This window comes from Copadichromis virginalis, linkage group LG5 (assembly GCF_057382275.1).
Source record: "Copadichromis virginalis isolate Kocher_CV1m ecotype Utaka linkage group LG5, C_Virginalis_male_GT1.1, whole genome shotgun sequence".
Taxonomy (NCBI): Eukaryota; Metazoa; Chordata; class Actinopteri; order Cichliformes; family Cichlidae; genus Copadichromis; species Copadichromis virginalis.
In genome coordinates this window covers 2,996,661-3,019,570 of record NC_140622.1, presented here as the reverse complement: position 1 = coordinate 3,019,570, position 22,910 = coordinate 2,996,661, and the positions used below count along the sequence as shown (strand labels likewise).

The 22,910-nt window shown below is 42.1% G+C and overlaps 1 protein-coding gene across 4 annotated transcripts in view; it reads left to right on the top strand.

Moving 5' to 3' along the window:
* Nucleotides 1–22,910, top strand: part of LOC146708760 (calcium-dependent secretion activator 1-like) — a 344,830-nt gene that overhangs the window by 254,370 nt on the left and 67,550 nt on the right. For all 4 annotated transcript variants that reach the window (XM_085455584.1, XM_085455583.1, XM_085455585.1 and 1 more), the window contains 4 exons: nucleotides 11,377–11,532; nucleotides 13,127–13,274; nucleotides 14,359–14,433; nucleotides 14,879–14,962. In XM_085455584.1, the coding sequence (XP_085311710.1) occupies nucleotides 11,377–11,532; nucleotides 13,127–13,274; nucleotides 14,359–14,433; nucleotides 14,879–14,962 (463 nt within the window). The remainder of the gene's footprint in view (nucleotides 1–11,376; nucleotides 11,533–13,126; nucleotides 13,275–14,358; nucleotides 14,434–14,878; nucleotides 14,963–22,910) is intronic.

Here is a 22,910-nt window from a genome sequence, read left to right as displayed (position 1 = left end):
TGCATGGGAGTTTGCCCAACCAGTCTACATGTGTTTTGTGGACTTGGAGAAGGCATTCGACCGTGTCCCTCGGGGTGTCCTGCGGGAGGTGTTGCGGGAGTATAGGGTGTCTGGCCCATTGCTATGGGCCATTCGATCCCTATACAACCGTTGCAAGAGCTTGGTTCGCATTGCCGGCAATAAGTCGGACTCGTTCCCGGTGGGTGATGGGCTCCGCCAGGGCTGCCCTTTGTCACCGGTTCTGTTCATAATTTTTATGGACAGGATTTCTAGGCGCAGCCAAGTGGCGGAGGGCTTTCACTTTGGTGGCCTCAGAATCTCATCTCTGATTTTTGTGGATGATGTGGTTCTGTTGGCTTCATCGGGTGGGGGCCTCCAGCTCGCACTGGAACGGTTCGCAGCCGAGTGTGAAGCAGCGGGAATGAGGATCAACACCTCCAAATCTGAGGCCATGGTTCTCAGCTGGAAAAGCGTGGAGTGCCCACTCCAGGTCGGGGATGAGTTCCTGCCCCAAGTGGAGGAGTTCAAGTATCTCGGGGTCTTGTTCGCGAGTGATGGGAGAAGGGAGCCGGAGATCGACAGACGGATTGGGGCTGCAGCTGCAGTAATGCAGACGTTGCACCGGTCCGTCGTGGTGAAGAGGGAGCTGAGTGTAAAAGCGAAGCTCTCATTTTACAGGTCGATCTACGTCCCTACCCTCACCCATGGCCACGAGCTGTGGGTAGTGACCGAAAGAACGAGATCGCGGAAACGGAAGCGGCAGAAATGTGCTTCCTCCGAAGGGTGGCTGGCCTCTCCCTTAGAGATAGCGTGAGAATTTCGGCCATCCGGGAGGGGCTCGGAGTAGAGCCGCTGCTGCTCCACATCGAAAGGAGCCAGCTGAGGTGGTTCGGGCATCTGACAAGGATGCCTCCTGGGCGCCTCCTGGGTGAGGTTTTCCGGGCATGTCCCACCGGGAGGAGGCCCCGGGGCAGACCCAGGACACGCTGGAGAGATTATATCTCTCAGCTGGCCTGGGAACGCCTTGGTGTTCCCCCGGATAAGTTGGAGGAGGTGGCTGGGGAGAGGGAGGTCTGGGCCTCTCTGCTTAGGCTGCTGCATATCGCACAGCCCTACCTTAGTGTATGAAGAAGACTCTCCATTTACATGAACAAATTGGAGTCTATTAGATATGATAAAAACCACTGCAGTGCAGTACCTGTAATACCTACAGCATGCTCTAATCGCGCTAATAGGATATTATGGTCAACAGTATCGAATGCTGCACTGAGGTCTAGCAGGACAAGCACAGAGATGAGTAAGAAGATTGTAACATGCCTCAAAATTTGTGGGCTAAGTAACACTAAACTCAGTTTATGTATTAGGATATACAGGGACACAGGATACATTCTTGATATCAGCTGAGGCAAAAACAATTAACTTATTTGTATTAATTGCTTGCTCAGAAACGCAACAGTATCAGCATCATTATTTTTAACATTTGCCAGCACTCAAAGAGCACACAAGATGAAGTACATCTTACTCACAGTGGAGATGAGTTTAATCGTAATGTCTACATGTATTTATATGTATAAGATTCTACTGCATGTCAAATCGCAAACAGATTATTATTTTATAAATTTTGCAAGGCTGTGTTAATTTTTGAGCAGCTGTAAATGTAGCTAGCTATTTTATTATATCTAATAAAATATACTATTTTATTATATCATGCTATTTTATTAGATATAGAAAAGCTGGAGCTTAATAGGCCACAGCTCAAAGGAACAGTATTGACGTGTATGCAGTAGCGTTTTTTGATATGGGCGACATATTAAAAACCAGCCAGAGCGGCATTGTGGTGGGGGCGGCATCACGGGTATTGGCAAAAAAAGTTGCTCATACTCATGCTGCCCCGACATCATGCCAGCGCATTTTGGGGATGGCATAGGCACCGATCTGTGTTCTTATGCCATTTGCTGGGAGTAAGGGCGCCCTCCGTTTGCCTGCTGCTTGCGGCACAGGAAGGAGACGGCGGGGCGGAGGGGGATTCTCTGGCTGGCTGGAGCACCATCTAATAACCAACTTCCAAAATAAAACAAAATAAAAACAAACCAACAAACACCAGACATTATGATACAGACTTATAATTTGCACCAATGTTTTTTTTTAATTCTATACGTGAAAAGTGAGCGTGGGAGCCGTCGGTGTGCCTGCTCGCTGCTGAAGTTAAAGTAAACTTTATTGTCATCTCCGCTATATACAGTACAGTGTATAGAGAGACGAGACGATGAGGATCCAGTTACAGCAGTGCAAGTAAACAAACAATAAATATAAGAAGAGTAAGAAAATAAATATACACTTTAGGACTCGGGGTAAAGGGATCAATAACAATTTAAAGTTTATAATTTACAGTTTGATGATTTAAAGTCTCACACACAACCTGTCGAAAGGAGGGGGCTGGTTCCAAATAGAGCACATTTCATTCATAATGTTGTAAATCCAAGGACATTATGTATTCATGATTGAAATCCTGGATTGTGCAAAATCCCAGAAATAAACCCTAGACAACACAAATCTGTGAACTAAGGTGTTGGTCTATTAGGTTATGTTGTGGTGATCCTCGGGTTGGGGGATGGGTGTTCATACTGGAGTGCAAAATTAAAACTAATGGAAGAAGAACGAGAAAAGTTCAAAGCCATCAGGTGCTCAGATTAGAAAAAAGAGAAAAGAAGAGGAGGAGAAACGAGCAAAAGATACAGGTAAGCAGATGTGTGATTGGATAATGGCAGGTTATGTATCCTGAAACAAACACAATCAGAATGCTTGATTAATCCTTAAGGAAATTATGTGGGTTACAGTTTCTCCAAGAATGGTAAAAATAGTAGCAATAACAAACTAAACTCCAAACCAGGGGTCGGCAACCTTTCTGATGATGAGTGCCATCTAAAATTTCCTCAGAAGTCAATGTGTCATATAATTGCATTAGCAATAAATTTAATAACGCTCTATATGAACAGTTACACACTATATAGAACAACTTTATAGAATTATATTTGTTTGCAGATGTAGGCAGCTATCAGCGAATAGTTATCAGCTGTTTGGAAACAACAAAGACTTTTTATCCATAACAGCAAATGAACTGAACAACAGAAAATGCAAATGCTATTTATGGTCTCCTCACAACAATGATAAGAAAAATAAACTGGGCCAATATGACATGTTTGTTGATACAGAGACACACATGTTAATGTGATCTCTGGTCTCCCACTCAGAGACACAGGTCTCCCAGTGTCCAGCATTCAGAGGCTACCTGAGGACTCACACAGACATGTAGAGCCAAATACTGTCAATAAGGCCTCTGCAATGTTCTGAAGACAGTTAAACCTGTCAGGTAGTGATGTCCAGCAGGTGAACATGCAGCTCCATGAACACGCACAGCTGTGGATTCCAGCTGTGTTCGTAGTTCTGCAAACTTTGACCCCACAGAGTCGAGCTTTTCAGTTCAATCAGCTGCATTTCGATGTCCTCTTTGTCCAGCCAGTTAATGCGAGACAAATCCAGCTGACAAACCTTTCTGGTTTGATCAGAAAAGAAAACATTGGTCCAAACACCTGAAAGTCCCAAAAACACATTGTGAATTCTGTCTCGAGTCTACAGATGTATCCGTGGTGCTGATGCTGCGCTGAGCGGACAGCTCCTGAAGTATTTGAAGTGTCGAAATGTGGAAATTTCAACATCGCTTGAAAAGACTGCCAGCTAGCAACGTCAAAAACATTCCAGAGTAGAAAAGAGCGTGTGTAAAAAGGGTGTAACTATTGCAGTTTTTACAGTGTATTACACGGAGGAGTTGTACAGTGAGATGGCCACAGGAAGGAATGATTTCCTGTGTCGTTCAGTTGTGCTTTTTGGTAATCTCAGTTTAGCCAGTATGTCATGGAGTGGGTGTGAGGTATTATCCATGATTGTCCTTATCTTGGACAACATCTGCTTCTCAGACACCACCCTAACGGAGTCCAGCTCCATCCCCAACACATTACTGGCCACGTGGATCAGTTTATTTAGTCTGTTGGCATGTGTGACCCTCAACCTGCTGCCCCAGCATGCAATAGCAGAGAGGATAGCACTGACCACAACAGAGACACAACAACATAACATTAGTTAGTAGGGATAGTGAAAATTTCTGTTTATGTTTGTTAGTCACTTGGCTATGATAGTAAACAGTAGACACTGATGTAGCTTACTGAATCTTTTGGACTGTGTTCAGCACAATATTAATTAGTCATTGTCAATTGTTGATTTGGCCTGTTCTCATTGTATAACGAATTATAATGGTTGTTTGTTAGCTGTTTGCATTCCATGTGTACTCGCTGTCTCTCTCTCTCTCTCTATATATATATATATATATAGAGAGAGAGAGAGAGATATAGATATTAATATATTATATAGATATAGATATATTAAGAAAGCCCAATATTAAGAAAGCCCAGCAGAGGATGTACTTCCTGAGGCAGCTGAAGAAATTCAACCTGCCAACACGGACGATGATGCAATTCTACACTGCAATCATCGAGTCCATCCTCACCTCCTCCATCACCGTGTGGTACGCTGGAGCCACTATCAGGGACAAACAGAGACTGCAGCGTGTTTTGCGCTCTGCTGAGAAGGTGATTGGCTGTAGACTCCCATCTCTGCAGGACCTGTACACCTCCAGGACACTGGGGCGTGCAGCTCGGATCTCAGCTGACCCTTCTCACCCTGGACACAGTCTGTTTGACCTGCTCCCCTCAGGCAGGAGGCTCCGGTCCATTCGCACCAGAACCTCTCGCCACAAGAACAGTTTCTTCCCCTCTGCTGTTGGACACATGAACAATAACCTTATGACTGTTCCCACCACTAACACATGACCCTACGCTGTGTTCACTGCATCATTCCATGTTTGGCACTGATCACCACCTGCACTCATGTATATATCATGTATATATCTATCTATCTACTTAGCACTTTTAATTCTTATTCTCATTTTTATTTTCATGTCCATTTAAGCTTAATTTATAACAGTATTTCTAAAAGTATGTTTGCACTGAAGCACCGCAGCAATTTCCTAATGTTGTAAACCCGCTCAACATTTGGCAATAAAACCCTTTCTGATTCTGATTCTGATATATACAGTGGCTTGCAAAAGTATTCGGCCCCCTTGTTTGCCCAGGGCATCATAAAGGCTAGGACCGCCATTGCGTGTATGGATATTAGAAACAACACTAGATGGTCAAAGTGCCAGCTACTGGTTGAGAGAGAAGTATATCAAGACATTAGGAATAGCCTGAGCTGCTCTTAATGTCTTAATGTAATTTTGCATGCATAACTTTCATCGCATAACATTTCTTTCATAGAATAAAATACTATGTTGCATCAGAAAAATTGCACTTAGTAATATTGCACTTAAGGGAGACTAGACAAAGGCTACCATGGTATATTGGATATGTGTGTGTCTGTTTGCACGTGTGTCTGCAGAGACCATGTTGTAGACTGACAGCAGTATGAAGGAAAGACCTGCGAAATCTCTCCGTCCCACACCATGGGTGCCGCAGCCACTGAAGGAGCTGCTCAGTGCTGTCACAGTCTGCTGCATGGGGTGGGAGATGTTGTCCAACAGGGATGACAGCATAGCCACCATTCTCCTGTCACTCACCACCTCCACTGGGTCCAGAGGGCAGAACAGAGCTGGCCCTGTGGATCAGCCTGTTCAGTCTCTTCCTGTCCCCAGCAGAGATGCTGCCGCCTCAGCAGACCACACCGTAAAAGATGGCTGAGGCCACCACAGAGTCATAGAAGGTCTTCAGGAGTGGGCCCTTCACGCCAAAAGACCTGAGTCTCTGCAGCAGGTACAGCCTGCTCTGCCCTGTCCAGTAGAGGGCGTCTGAGTTATGAGTCCAGTCCAGTTTATTGTTCAGATGAACACCAAGGCACCTGTAGCTGTCCACAGTCTCAATGTCCATACCTTGGATGTTCAGTGGTTGCAGTGGAGGATGTTTGTGCCTGTGGAAGTCTACCATCAACTCCTTGGTTGTTCAAGTGTTGATTCTTAGGTAGTTCAGCTGGCACCAGTCCACAAAGTCTTGGGTCAGTCCTCTGTACTCCTTGTCGTCCCCTATCAGTGATGAGGCCGACTATTGCAGAGTAATCAGAGAACTTGTGCAGGAAGCACTGGGTGGAGTTGTGGGAGATGTCTGCAGTGTAGATGGTGAAGAGGAACGGAGCCAGAACCGTTCCCTGTGGGGCCCCCGTACTGCAGACAACACTGTCTGACACACAGCCCTGAGGTCTCACATACTGTGGTCGGTAGGTGAAGTAGTCCAGTATCCATGTTGTGAGGTGATGGTCCACTCCTGAGTTCTCCAGCTCAGGAGTTCAGAATATACCAAAGTGATCCACTGTCCCCACCACTGTGGATGCATATGCATCAACCCCTTCAGCCAACCCATTGCAAGGAGATGATGTGGCTACAGATTGAGGAGCCAAGCAGTACTTAGGAGTACTGAAGAGTTTCAGTCAGGTTTCAGAGCTCATCACCAGTGTTGGTCAAGTTACTTGAAAAAAGTAATCGGTAACTAATTACTGATTACTTCCCCAAAAAGTAATCCCATTACTTTACTGATTACTTATTTTCAAAAGTAATTAGTTACTTAGTTACTTTTTAAAAACACGATTTACAACCTGAAGAGGTGATAAAGCGATAGATCTTTCAGCCCAATTCTACTTTTTCTACATAATCCATCATACAAAATGTAATCAAATGGAAAAGTCTCTTTTTAAAACTTGTTTTAGCAGTTTTAATCTTTTAACTTTATGCATCAAGCAAATATTTAATTATATGCAACATTCTCTGACTTGAATAAATTAGTTTAACATTTTAAACCTATTTTTTTTTTGCCTGTCCCGTTTGGCTCTTTTGCCATCAGAATTGTTGTCTAAAGGCAAAGAAAGATGCCCAACGGATTTACTTTACCAAATTGACCATCCCAGCCTTGCCGTAATGGTCCACTTGATTCACCTTTTATTGTTCATTTTATTTTTACTTACTGAATACGGGACAGACTTGACTGGGGGAAAGAAGGGGAGAAAGAAAGAGGGAAAGAGAAACAGCTGAGAAGAGGGACGGGGGAGAAGGGCAAAAAACAAAAACCAACAGAATGAGCAGGAAAAAAAAAGAAGGAAAAAAAATGCATATATCGATCACGTGGATCACCTGCTGAGAAAGAAAAAAGAAAACAAGCAGAAGAGAACAAGAGTAATAGAATAAACAACATCACAATGATATATGGGAATATGACAGTAAATACTAAATATTAAACATTATTGTGCAGCACATAAGATCAACAGAACACAGTGTGCTTTGAGGTAGGAGCCAAAAAGGGTGTAGTTTGTGTGTGTGAGCACCCGTGTGTACACCTGTGAGCATGGACGCGCTTGTTTTTTTTTTTTTTTTAAAGGTTCCTTCATGTAATGATCTGCTAGAGGGTGTGGGGGGGCCACAGCCCCATCCTCCAGGGCATGAAGCAGGTATGGAGGAGATCAAAACTCCAGACATCCAGAGGCCCCCAGAACACAAGAGACCAAGGAAGACCAACAGAGGGGCAGCCGCGCCACTGTCCCAGAAAGACCTGAGGAGAGTCCCAGATGAGGGCTCACTCAGCAGCCGCGGAGCAGAAGCCAGGGGGGGTTGCAGTGACGCTCCCGTGAGCTCCGCCGGCAGCCAGCCGTGCCTGAGTGACCGAGCCCCAGGCCGAGAGGCCGGGGGCACCCCACCTCCGAAGTTAAAACCTATTTTCTGCACATTCCAGCACATAAAATAAAATATTTTTTGTGTTTACACTCAGTCTTTCAAATAGATACAAGTAAGACACAGCAGAACATAAATAAAGTCAAAGACTCAGCGGTCCTGTTGCTCTATTTTCACCTGTAAAGCAGGAGTGGGGAAGGCGGAGGGTTACCCTGGTGCAGGTGTGCCGCGGTCAGTTGAAGAATTCGTGAGTTTCTCTGTGAGTTTCCCGTCACGTCGTAGCGCACTCTTTGCTTGCTTGGAAGTTTAGGGTTTTTTTTCGCTGTAAAAAGAAGTTTTCTTCCCAAGCACAACGGACACTAATGTTTTTTTCACTTTTTATGGAATCAAACTCAAAGTAAGGTCAGTACTTCCACGCTTTAAACGCTGCACGCTCATACTCTCTCCCACAATCGATATGTGATCCATTGTTGATCTGCACACAGCTGTTGTCACCAACAGCGCACTCGCTTACATGAGACATTCTCGCAAAACAATCACAATTTTAGTAACGCTGTAACGCAGCGTTCCTACGGGAAAGTAACGGTAATCTAATTACGGTTTTTGCAATAGTAATCCCTTACTTTACTCGTTACTTGAAGAAAGTGATCAGATTATCGCCCATCTCTGGACATGATCATATTAATATATAACAAACTATGCTGTAAACAATTAATGTTGTTCCGAAAAGCATGAGGGGGTCAATTCTGTAGCAAGTTGTGTCTATGAAAGTGTCCAGTGCCAGTATATGTAGGAATTAGCAGCAGCTTCCAAGGCTTGATCAACCTCCATTGCTACAGAACAATTTAAATTGTTAACCTATTTTGTGTTTACTGAAAAAGGCTTTTTTGTATTATTCTGAAATGTACGTTCAGTTTTGAGTAACCTTACCTTTTTTTTGTTTTTTTTTACCTCTGGCACTTCACCACTTACCTTTGTACGATTTCAAGCTGTTCATTGGACTTGAACAACTTGAATTGCAATAAATAACTGGAAAAATTGGGGTGTTGTAAAACTTTTGAGCAGTTGTTTACATGTGGTAAGAGTGAAAAACAAAACATGGTGTTCGGGAAAGTAGTCATTATTCCATTTCACAGATAGTTGCAAAATGAAAGCAGTCTCTCCCTGTGCTTTCCTCATCATTACATCTGTGTGCTGCCTTGTGGGAAGCAATGTCCATCAACAAAGCACATAACTGTGTAGTGGTTTTCTTTTTGATGCTAGTATTTTCTTGTCTGCTAATGAATGTAGTAAGCTGGCAGAATTTTTTGGCCTCAGGAGTGGTTAGGACAGTATAACTAAAGTGCAACTTTAATGTATTTTCACCACCCATTCAGGTTTTCTATTAATATGCCATGTTAGTGCTACCATTAAAAGACCTAGATGTAACAATATACTATTCACACATCATCAATAGCACTTTGAAAAATTAAGCTATAAGTTGTCTGCACTGATAACGGATTTCAAACGTGTGAAACCTACTTCATATGGCGCCGAATCCTGCAGAGTGTGACGCTGTCACTGCAGCACATCCATCTTTATTCCCACATCTGGGATCTTGTGGATACACATTCAAAAATACCAGCCCTATAAAAAAGTGCTGAGAGTTGCATCTCAATCTTCACTTCATAGTTAGCAACTCTTTCACTCCCACCCTCACCCTACCCCCCAAAAACCCCCACATGTTTAGAATTGCATAAAAATAGTTTGTTGCTGATGCTTGGGTTTTATATAGTCCCAGAGCCATGTTCATGTAAATGTCATGGCATAGTGTGACTACCCTATCTCCCTTAGTGATCAGTCTTCAGTCAGAGTTCAGTCATTCAAGCAGAGCTGCTACTCCTCAATATCGAAAGGAGAAAGTTGAAGTGATACGGGCACATTCAATTTAATAAGCTAGGGGAGGTGGCTGTGGAGAAGAGGGTCAGGGCCTCTCTGCTTAGCTTGCTGTTCCCACCCAGCCTCAGATAAGCTGAAGAAAATGGATGGATGGATTTATACTATTTTCCCTGTTCTACATTAGGTATACCACAGATGCAAGGTCTATTCAGTGTGGAAAAATATGTTCTAAGAATAGCCGCTGTGTACACTTCAGCATTTAGGATTTACAAGATGAGGTTTTCTGCTAAAGGCTGAAACACCAGCATCTTAACATTTACTGTTACATCTGCTTGCCTGGATCTAGATCTTTGAATCTGTCTACTCTAGTTAGTTTACTATTTGGCCTGATATGAAACAGTGGATTCTCAGTCAAAAAAAAAGTCCAATAAGTGCCAGAAAAGGAATAGTCAAACAGCTAAACCGAGACTGCATGCAGTCCTCCCAAAGACTAACAGTAAATTGGCCAAATATCGGCATACATCATCTGCTGATGGTTAAGAAGTTGTCGTAGACTGCCCACTGCTTCACTAAGTGAATGGGTTAAATGCAGAGAGCAATTTCCCCACGGGGCTCAATAAAGTACAATAAAGTACACACTTTCTTCTTCTTCTTCTTCTTCTTCTAGACAGAAAATGGAATGAGAGTGGTGTTCACCGCACACAACAAGACGTGCCAAAGAAAACACCCAAATAATCATAATTTAGCACAGATTACAAAATAAATGCTGGACTACACCACATATACTTAGAATTAAATACAAATAACTTAGCTTGTGTAAGTACTGGTTATGTAATAATAATAAATTGCATTTATATGGTGCTTTTTGGGGCCCTCAAAACACTTTACAATGCCCCTATTCATTCACTCTCACACACTGGTGGAGGCAGCTACAGTTGTAGCTACAGCTGCTCTGGGCAGACTGACAGAATCACGCCATCAGCCCCTCTGGCCAACACCAGCAGGCGGCAGGTGAAGTGTCTCGCCCAAGGACACAACGACCAAGACTGTCCAAGCCGGGGCTCGAACCGGCAACCTTCCGATTACAAGACAAACTGCCAACTCTTTGAGCCACAATCGCCCTTGGATTTTCTCATTTGGAATAGAATAGAATAGAATAGAATAGCCCATTATTGTGCTCTACACCGACTGTGCAGGAATAAAATGTAAATAGTAAGACAGCATAAATAACAAACATAAGAAATATATACAATCAACAGAAAGGCACATATTGGAGAATCACACTAATCATGTACAAGTGTCAAAAACTCACTAAAGCTTGTGTATCAAATATGATGTACTTGGCTTTACCAAGTTAATAATGTGGTCAGTGATAAGTGGGAGTGCTGCTCATCCTGGTCCAAGCAGTCCTTGCTTTCCCCCAAAAAAGGCCCTTTTGTCATCAGGAAATTGAGGATTTCATTAGTTCTGGAAAACCTGGTTTTAAATCACTTCAAAGTCACAATTAATGTCCTTTACTATGTTCTTGAAATTAGCCCAAAAATGCTTTGAGTTTGAACCCCAAATTTACGCAGTTATGACCACAGACATACAATTCATGATAAGTCTTTTGTCTTATTACTATTTTATGCATTGTAAATGAATTGTAAATGAAGTTACCATAAAAGTGATTTTTGTCTTTTATTTTGTTTGCATGAATATACACATAATGTCTAAAAATGTGTTTAATTTTTCTACAGTAATGGCTCAGGGACATCAGAAGATCTCTTCTGGAAGCTTGATGCTTTGCAGACATTCATCAGAGATCTCCACTGGCCAGAAGAAGAGTTTGGAAAACACCTTGAGACCCGACTGAAGCTGATGTCTAGTGACATGATAGAATCCTGTGTCAAACGGTAAGATGAGGTGTGACTGCTAGAAAACAGTTGTAGTGTATATATTGTAGTAGTGATATTTGAATTGAAAATGGGTTTGAAACATGACTATGGGCAGAAATCTGTGCCATCAGAAACTGAATTTGAATAAGTTAAATTTGAATTTGAATTGCTCAGATTGAATCTGAATTGTATTTTGAATAAATGCTTTTAAAAACTGAATTTGAATTAGCCTAATTTGAAATTCAATTTATTACATTATTACATTATTGAAAATGATCATCACTAAATTGAAATTGAATTTTATATTTTGAAAATGAATTGATTTGCTTTGAAACTGTATTTTATCCTTTAAAAATTTTAGCTCTCGAATAATTTCAGATTCACTTCTCACCATTCAGTTTCAGTTCCAAAATTCAGTTTTTTGGAACTAACATCCGGTTCCAGTTCAAGAGTAATCGAGTGCAGATTAATAGAACTACGTTTTACTAGCGGACCGAAAGTGTTACCGACGGGAATCTACAGCATCTTGAGCTAGATTAAGACTTCAGAAGTCATTCGTCATGTCGAATGACCAGCGGATAAACGCTCAGGTTGGTAATAAATGTATTACATGTATAAGAACAAGCGTCATGTTAACAAATGATAGCCATACAGTAACTTTTATGCTTATTGTAGCTGCTAGCTAAAAACACTAATTTAGCGTAGTTTGCCCTGGATTCAGCTTTGACAACAAATATGATCGACTGTTTCTAGTAGAATTCCAAAGTTGTCATCTTGGACCCTCTCAGAGTACCCCCTCTGTATGCTTGCAGAGACCCCTACAGTAGGGAAACATGCAAAACGGTGTCCAAACCTTTGTGTTTTAGATTTATTTATGTCTTACACAGCATCCCAACTCTTTAGCTGACTTAATAACTTTAGCTAAAGTGAATAGTTAGTGTAATTCATTAGTGCAGCATTACTGGATCATCTCTGTTTGAAGTGGTATAATATGATATACAACTATCACTGTGTATAACTACCATAATAATTCTTAGGGTACTGAGCGCATGCTTAATTCGTTTTTTATGAATGAAAGGTGAATCTGAAATTATTCGAGAGCTACAATTTTTAAAGCATAAAATACAGTTTCAAAGCAAAGCAAATGAATTCATTTTCAAAATATAAAATTCAATTTCAATTTAGTGATGATCATTTTCAGACCAATAAATTGAATTTCAAATTAGGCTAATTCATATTCAGTTTGTAAAAGCATTTATTCAAGTTACAATTCAGATTCAATTCGATTCAAATTCAGTTTCTGATGGCACAGATTTCTGCCCATACATGACTGGTAACATGTTTGAAGAATTACTATTACAGTTTTAGGGAACTATACTTTGTGTCAGGGGAGAGGAAGAGAGGGAAAAATATAAAAGAAATGAGTGAGAAAAGTTTTTCTTTTTTTAATAACTGAACAAATGTACTAAAAGGTAGTCAGAAAAAGTAAAAATACTTCTGTAACTGGGCTATTTTCATGTTCATATGATTAGATTTCCGATATAATTGTTACTTTGGGTCATTATTGGGTCACACTTCTAAATGGCTATAGCCTGGAAAATTCCTTCACTAGGACAAGGACAGCCTTTGAGGCCAAGCTTCAGAGGAGCAGCCGGACCACAGACTTCCGAGTGCCTCAATCCATCTGCACCATGTTTAATGTCATGGTGGACGCCAAGGTCCAGTCAGCCAAGCTGTGTGCCATGGACCTGGGGCAGGAGGTAGGAAATACTAAATATCTCCCGTAAACGCACTTGCTTTCAGAGTGGATTTCCCTCCAGTTTAAAATGATTCATATTGGACATCACACAATTTAAATCTTGGATACACTTGAGGTCAAAAGTTTGAATGTCATGGTAATTTGGAGCTTAAATCTTTTAATAGCTAGAGCTAAATGTTCTACAGTGTATTTTAACTTGACTTGAAGGTCCAGGACTATTCACTTCTTATTAGTGATCATGACTAACTGACAACTGGTAGTTTTTCTTTGCCACCATAAGGATTTATATTACTTGGCACAATCGTAAAGTCCAAAGACGTCAGTCTTGTAGATTTACAGGTCTCTTGAAGTTGCTTCTAAAAGACTGAAGACCACTAATTCAAACAATTGTATGTAAGTACTAGTTCTTTGGATGTATCACCACTTTGCCAAAGTTTCAAAGAAAACCCAAACTTTCACTCTGAGATGAGAGAAAATCGTTAGGTTGTTCAGAAACAACCTAACACAGAATTTGAACGACCTTACACTAGTCACCCAACAATGTGATGCTGGATGTCTGCATTTTGAAACTACAATATTGAGATGATAGACTCCAGAATCCTGCAAAATCTTAATTCACCTCAGTGTTTTCATTGGTGGTTTTTGTTTGTTTTGTTTGCAGGTCATATAAACAAGACCAGGCTGTACAAAATATACCTTGATAGGTTGGAGCTAGATTTACTCATGTGCAGCGGCTGAAAGCCTTCTTTTGACATTCAAAAGATGCTGGATTTACTGAAAGTTTTGGACAGGAGTATTTTTTTTTAACTCACTTTCATGAGAAGAATATCACACAGGTTTTAGAGATGACATGCTATGAAAAATTTATTTTCACTCCTGAATAGGCAGTCAGTCCAGTCTTAAAAATATCTGCAGCTCATGCTATATATAATAACTATGCCACGGCAAATTAATAATTAAATACTATTTAGTGTAAAAACTTCCAGTGTTTCTTTTCAGTGGCTGGTGTCAAACAGAGGTTACCAAGTGTAATCTACTGAGGGTGAACAGTCTAACATTTTTTTCTTCCTCTTATTCTTCTGCAGAGGCAATATCACTCCCAAATCAACAATCTAATTGAGGAGACGGTGAAGGAGATGATTACTCTGCTAGTAGCTAAGGTACAAAAGTACACTACATGTTCCTAGCATGGTTTCAGTTCTTGTTGAAAAGACAAACAAATGACAGCAATAAAACCTAAACCAGGCATTCAAAACAACTACAGAGAGACATAATATAACAAAAAGGCTCATTTTAAACTATTACAATTTCATTTAAATGTATGAATGCATGGTTAGCCATCCGGGTAAAGAAATCATCACTCATCTGGACATAGGATTTTCAATGGAAGAGATGTTTCATCACTCATCCAAGTTAGCTCTTTAGTCTGAGGCTAAAGAAGTCACCAAAAGACACGAAAAATTCAAAAGCACCATAAAGACTTAATGAGATGAGATGATAACGACAAGAATCCAATTTTATATACGACTCACAATTTGTGATAGCTTATGTTCCCAAATGTAAAGTCATTTCTCTGAGGCTTCTTTTTCCTCTCTTCTTTCCTAGTTTGTCGTCATTCTAGAGAGTGTGTTAACCAAGCTTTCCAGATATGATGAGGGAACACTTTTCTCTTCTTTCCTGTCTTTCACAGTAAGTAGTACGTGTGTGTGTGTGTGTGTGTGTGTGTGTGTGTATGTATACATATATATATATATATATATATATATATATATATATATATATATATATATATATATAGGACAATGCCGAGTATAACCTAGAAGTCCCGAGGTCAAAATGGGAGATGCCCCCAAGGGTGGTGGAGAATGACCGAGCTAAGATCCTGTGGGACTTCCAGATACAGACGGACAAAATGGTGGTGGCTAACCAACCGGACATAGTGGTGGTAGACAAACAGAAGAAGACGGCCGTAGTGATCGATGTAGCGGTTCCGAATGACAGCAATATCAGGAAGAAGGAACACGAGAAGCTGGAGAAATACCAAGGGCTCAGAGAAGAGCTCGAGAGGATGTGGAGGGTGAAGGTAACGGTGGTCCCCGTGGTAATCGGAGCACTAGGTGCGGTGACTCCCAAGCTAGGCGAGTGGCTCCAGCAGATCCCGGGAATAACATCGGAGATCTCTGTCCAGAAGAGCGCAGTCCTGGGAACAGCTAAGATACTGCGCAGGACCCTCAAGCTCCCAGGCCTCTGGTAGAGGACCCGAGCTTGAAGGATAAACCGCCCGCAGGGGCGTGCTGGGTGTTTTATATATATATATATGGCCTTCTAGTAGTTTCCTGTTTGATATATTTCCACTGCACTACATCAATTACATCATATTACATTATAATGGTGTGCTCAACTTAAAACCTCAAAGAGTTTCCTTTTCAGAAGAAAACAAACTATACAGTGTTGTGAAAAAAAAGTTTGTCCCTTCCTGATTTTGTATTCTTTTGCATATTTGTCGCACTTAAATACTTCAGGTCATCAAATAAAAAAATAACTACTAGACAATGATAATACAAGTAAACTCGAAATGCAGTTTCTAAATGAAAGTGTATATGACTAGGGAGAAAAAAACCTAAACCTACCCCCACCAAATATTTTAACGAAATCATTTAACCTTTAAAGAGTTAAAAGAATTCCAGCAGTTCCTGAAAGTGGCTCTGTGCTTTTAAGTGATATTAGAGTCACCTGAGGTATGATGTCACAGCAGCCCTGTGAAAATGAAAGTTGTTTCAGAGAAGAGAGAGTGAACGAATGTGGTGGGGCTGTACAGACAACAGGCATTTTTTTCGGATATTTGGAGTTTTATTTTTATTTATTTTTATTTTGCTGTTTGCTTTGTTGTTTTCTGTATTTGCTTAGATTCTGATGTGTCGACCTGCCTGGGATTACCATAATCACCCTAATATCACTGAAAAAGCACAGAGTTGATGCTTTCAGGCACTGTTGGAATTTTTAGATTGCGGCAATGCTCAAGAGCTAGATAATTGGACCTAAAACTTTGGATTAAATAGCAAAGGTCTGACAAAGTGGAGTACACCAAGAGATCCTCAAGAGCCAGACATCATGCCACAATCCAAGGAAATTCAGGAACAAATGAAAAACAAAGTAATTGAGATCTCTCAGCATTAAAAAGTTTTAAAGCCATTTCTAGAGCTGCGGGACAGCAGCGAACCACAGAGAGACCCTTTATTTATAAATGAAGAAAACATGGAACAGTGGTGAACTTTCCCAGGAGCGGAAGCATTAACCGGAAGCAAAGTGATGACTCATTCAAGAGGTCACAAAGGACCCCATAACAACATCCAAAGAACTGCAGGCTTCACTTGCCTCAGTTAAGGTCAGTGTTCATGACTCCACCATAATAAAGAAGCTGGGCAAAAATGGTTCCAAAGTGAAAGCCAAAAGCAATACAAAGACTCGTATCATTTCTCCAGAAAACATGTTGATGCGTCCCCATTACACCTGGTGTAAAAGTAAGACAGCATTTGAGACAAGGAACAGCATACCAACAGTAAAATATGGTTGTCTTACTATGATGGACTGGTTCTGTTTTGCTGCCTCAGGACCTGGAAGACTTACTATGGTAAATGGAACTGTGAATTCTGCTGTCTACCCAAACATCCTGAAGGAGAATGTGACATCAACCTAAAGTGCACTTGTGTTCTGCAGCAGGACAATGATCCAAAACACACCAGCAAGTCCACCTCTGAAACGCTTAAGAAAAACAAAATGAAGACTTTGGAGTGGCCTAGTCAAAGTCCTGAACTCAGTCCTGAATCTGATTGAACTGGTGTTGAACTGTGATGTTTTTTGGGGTTTTTTTGCCTGTCCCGTTTGGATCTTTAGCCATCAGAATTGTTGTCTCAAGGCCAAGAAAAATGCCAAGCAGATTTACTTTACCAATTGGATCATCATGGCTTTACCATATTGGTCCATTTGATTGACCTTTATTATGATTATGTATTTATTTTATTTGGTTTTCGGTTGTTACAGACGGGACAGACATGACTGGGGGATAGGACAGGGAGAAAGAATTTTAAAAAAAGGGAGGGAGAGAAAGAAAAATAGAGGGGAGAAGAGACGGTGAGAAAGGGAGAAAGAAAAAAAAAAGGAAAAACAAACAACACCTGGATCACCTGTATGGAGAGAAGAAAAAACAGAAGAGAAAACAAACAAGAAAGAGCAACATAATAAAAACAACACCATCACAATAAACTAGCTAACAGTAGATAACAGTAGATACTAAATATTACATGTTGTTGTGCAGCACGCAAGATCGACAGCGCACAATGTGCTTTGAGGCAGCAGCCAAGAAAGGTGTAGTTTGTGTCCGTGAACACCCGTGTGTACACCTGTGTGCATACCTGTGTGGATCAGCACGCTTGTATTCAAAAGGTTTCTCCATGTAACGATCTGCTAGGGAGTGTGGGGAGTCATAGCCCCGTCCCCCAGGGCATGAAGAAGGTATGGAGGTGATCCAGGCCCAGACATCCAGAGGCCCCAGAATAGGACCCAAGGAGGACCACCAGGGGGGCAACCATGCCACCCTCCTGCGAAGAGCTGAGGAGAGCCCCAAATAAGAGGTCACCCAGCAGCCACGGAGCAGAGGCCAGAGGGGGTTACAGTGACGTGCCCGCGGGCTCTGCCGGCAGCCAGCTGTGCCAGAGAGGACCGGGCCTCAGGCCCAGAGGCCAGAGGTCTGAGGGCATCCCACCCCCCGGAAGGGGTCCAGCCGGGTCACAGGTGCCAGGCCCCGCCAATCGGCCACATACATGAGCGCCCAGCCCCAGACACCAAGGACCACCAACACACCAACGTCTGAGGGCATCAGCCACCGGCAGGGAGTGTGGTGAGGGGAAATAGACCCTGTGGTGAGGGGAGATAGGCCTCCATACCTCGAAGAGCCTGAGATATTCCCAGAGAGGTGGAGTCTAAGACCCAAGTTGACATATAGACACAGACGAACAGGCGCACGCAGACACAAACGTGCATTCCCACCTCCAGACAGATATAAATAGACACTGCACACACATTCACACTCCCCAAACATACTCTATATCCCAGGTCCGGGTACCCCTGCCCCCAGAGGGGCAAACCGTACCCAGACCCAGGAGATGTAACCCATCTGTCTGGGGTGGAGCAAAGCAGACCGCCTCCGTATCTACAGTAGCGGGGAGGCCCCGCATCCCAGACCCCAATCCGATGGCCAGCACCTCCTCCCAGCCCCCCAGCCCTGACGGTTAACAGAACGAGGGCATGGTGCTTCCTGCCAGAGAGCAGCACGTCTCCTCCCGAAAACCCTCAGTGTCTATATGCATTTAAAAATGAGGGTAGGGCAGTAGACACCCCCACACTCTGGAACCCACCAGGGCAAGGGGGCCCAGGCTAATGCAGACCGGGGCCCACAGCAGCACCACCCGGCCCCACAGAGTCCGGGGCAGCCCAGAAAACTCTCCTGAGTTTTTCTGATAGCCGGTGGTAGCCGGTGTATCAGAAAAACTCAGGAGAGTTTTCTCCAAGCATGACATCCCGGTGCATTTCAGACCCAGCAACACGCTCAGACAAAAACTGGTTCACCCGAAAGACAAAACGCCAAAACACATGCCCAATGTGGTGTATGCTGTACAGTGCAGCGAGGAATGCCCAGATCTCTACATTGGAGAGACCAAACAGCCACTTCACAAGCGCATGGCACAACACAGAAGAGCCACCTCCACAGGACAAGACTCAGCAGTCCATCTGCATCTTAAGGATAAAGGACACTCTTTCGAGGATGCCAATGTTCACATTTTGGACAGAGAGGACAGATGGTTTGAAAGAGGAGTGAAAGAAGCCATCTATAATCCAGTTTTGAGTTCCCTCCCCAGATGCCTTAACGCCCACTCACATCCTGGGCCATCTGACCTCAGGAATTCGCATGATAAGGTGGGGCCAGGTTTCACAATGTGCTCACCCGAAACCCTGGCTGATTGGGACCCACAGCCAGTTTCACACCTTGGCTCAGGCAATTAGAGGATCATCAGGGGTCCTTTTGTCCCTCTGTGGGGGGAAACTCCCACTAGGTTTAAATCTGGGACTCTCCACCATTTGACCTTAGAACTGAAGAAGTTTCTCGGATGAGAGGTGAAACGTCTTCAAGCAACTTAAAGAAGTCCAGACGCTTTTCTTTGAAAGCTTTGACCCCTCTACATTGTAGCCACAGCTGCCCTGGGGCGCACTGACAGAGGCGAGGCTGCCGGACACTGGCGCCACCGGGCCCTCTGACCACCACCAGTAGGCAAACACGGGGTTAGTATCTTGCCCAAGGATATTTGGCATGCAGCCAGGAGGCAGCCTGGGATCAAACCACCGACCTTCTGATTAGTGGCTGACCTGCTCTGCCACCTGAGCTACAGGTGTTTTATTTTTCTATGAAAACATATATTCTCTAGTTCTATTTTGACTTCATTAGACATACTCATTGATTTACTTCTGTGAGTAGAAGAGCATGCATCAGCATTGAGCTCTGTGCCTCTGTCACCAAACAGCAATGGCAAAATTGCTCAGAGCTTCTAAAGAAAACATCAGAAACCAGTGGATGGTAGTTTTAACCTCCTAAAAACCATCTTTTACTGTAGTGTTGTATATGTTTCCTTTTTCTATTGCAAAGACAATTGACATGCAAGGTTCTACTGGCCTTTGCATTAGTAGCTGGCAGCTACCTAAACTAGCTATGATCTGAGATATTAAGTTATTATAAAAGCTGATGTAACCCAGTGAGTTTACATGACTCAGTAATGCACTACAACATGTTATTGTTAATTGGGATTTATCATTACTCTGTTAATCACTGAGTTGATCAAAAATGAATCAATAATAAAAGATAAATACTATAAATATAAGAATAAAACCCAAAGAGTATATTTAACACCCCTACTGGTTAGGAAGGAACAAGCCCCGCCTTCCCCTGCTCTGTACCGTCACGTGCTCAGACACAGAGAGAGACGGAGGTGCCTGAGTCACAAAAACTAACAGACCACGCACAAGACAAAGTTCAGCTTCGGAAGTTGACTCCGACCAAACATTTGAGAAGAGGAAGATGAGTTTTATTACCCTGAACCTCCACAAGTGAAAGACAGACATTTTTACCAAGTATGTACCATACCGCCAACACAAGGATTCAAACAAAACAAATATCCTGTAAATGATAATGAACAACCTAACACATTACCGGACATGACAGACTTACCTGAGCATGAAACTGAAACATACTTACCTGAAGGCGAAATTGGAAGTTCAACTGACACCAACTTACCTCAAATGGACAGTGAAACAGACCTACCTCAGACAGAACGTGAAAGTGAAGCAAACTTACCACCAAGTGAAAGTGACACAAGCCTACAAAACAACACACCAAGTGAGTCTGAAACAGACACTCGAAAAGACAAAAATGTTTTGTCGACCAGTCTGTCAGATTCACCGTTGTCAGAGAACTCAACTCATCAACTTTCACCTGAAAGACAAGTTGAAAATGATGATGAACCTGAAACCTTGCAAACAGAAACACAGATCAGAAGATCTGAAAGAATTCGCCAACCATCCCAAAGACTCACTTATCCTCAGCTAGGTAACCCACTAGTAACAGTGGTTAAATCACTCTTTCAAGGATTGAACAAAGCTTTCATCGACTCCCTTGCTAATGATGTTGCCTATTCCACCAGAGCCATGCACGGGGACGTGCATGAGATTTAAGGGGGGAGGATGTAACCCAGTGAGTTTACACGACTCAGTAATGCACTACAACATGTTATTGTTAATTGGGATTTATCATTACTCTGTTAATCACTGAGTTGATCAAAAATGAATCAATAATAAAAGATAAATACTATAAATATAAGAATAAAACCCAAAGAGTATATTTAACACCCCTACTGGTTAGGAAGGAACAAGCCCCGCCTTCCCCTGCTCTGTACCGTCACGTGCTCAGACACAGAGAGAGACGGAGGTGCACGAGACCATCGCTGATTTTCACCGCCAAGCTTTTCGCTGGAAAATAACTATTAACTTGATAAATTGAGCAAATATCCATACCGGAGATCTGCATGGACCTTGGAGAAACGGACCTGATTTATTGTGAACATTTCGGACCTTGAAACCATCGCGATCTGCATGGGAGCGGATGAAGTGGACAAGATCCTCTCTGAGAGTTGAACATTAGAAGTGTGCTGGCTAGGTTTTTTTTTATGGGATTGTGAGACCTGGATCTCTTCCTGACGAGGAAGATGGCGAGCCTTTCCCTTTGAACCGAACCACAGCCATTCCGAGTTGGCCCAGAAGGGCAGGTTGCTCTTCTCTCACGAACAATTGCAACAGTGCGGTAGGACGAAATCGCACCAATCACAACCTATTGGATTTGACTTGACTGAACACTGACTATTAAGCCGGCAAGACTGACATATCTGAGCTCAGATAGGATTCTGATTGTTATTATTATTGCTGTCACTGTATTTTATTTTATGATTTCATTCCTGTTCATGAAATGCTGTTAAATTGTTGCTAAATAGTTTAATACAATTCATAGCAACTTTACCTGTGGCTCCAGTCATTCTTCTCCACGCAACTCACTTTATCCCTCCTACGAATCTAGCTACTGGCCCATTCTCTCCATCTTACTTTAATTTCCCCTACCCTATCCTGTACTTGGCTATAGAAAGTGGCGAGGGTTTGCAGAGTTGTTAGTCCACCCAAAATTTAATAAAACATTTAAGAGTGCTTGGAGCTTCACAGTGACTTGTTTTTTTTTTCTACTGGTACTTTTACGTGTCCTAACAATGGAAGTTGTGAAAACAGAGAATGTTAAAGTTCAAAATGCTGTCTTGGTCAGTGGTTTAACTAACACAGACATTGATAAAGAAATAATTGAGTTCTTAGAAGCTTTCGGTCCTGTCAGTAGGCAGATTAAGCTACCAACTGGTGGTCAGATTATTGTGGAATTTCAACATGAGGCTACTGCTAAAGAACTAGAGAAAAGATATTTGCCTTATGACAGACCTTGCACTGTGAAACCTGAAGTTGTCTATCACGTTCGAGACCTAGCCAGTGCGTATAGCATTGAAATCAGCTCATCAGCTACTGTAACTTACCTGTCACAGCTTAAAGATGTGGCAGCAAATTCAAATTCAAATTCAAATTTATTTGTCACGTACACAGTCATACACAGTACGATATGCAGTGAAATGCTTGGACAACTGCTCGTGACCTAAAGAGAACAAAAAAGGAAAAGGCTATGAATAAGATAGGAAATAAATATGAAAAATTAAAAAGGGTAAATTTAACTAAGAAGGAATAAAATATAAATTAAGGTTAAAAATGAAATAACTGTACAACACAAATTAGAATGAAGGGTAAATTTAACTGGGAAGAATAAGATAAAGATAAATATATAAATTAAAGTTGAAAATAAAATAACTGTACAACAAAATACAAAATACACAATATAGAACTATATAAGAATGTATGAAGAAATATAAATGTAAATAAATATATACACAATAACAGCAGCTGTACAAGTATTAACCGGAAATGAAGAATATAGTGACCAGTGTTGTGC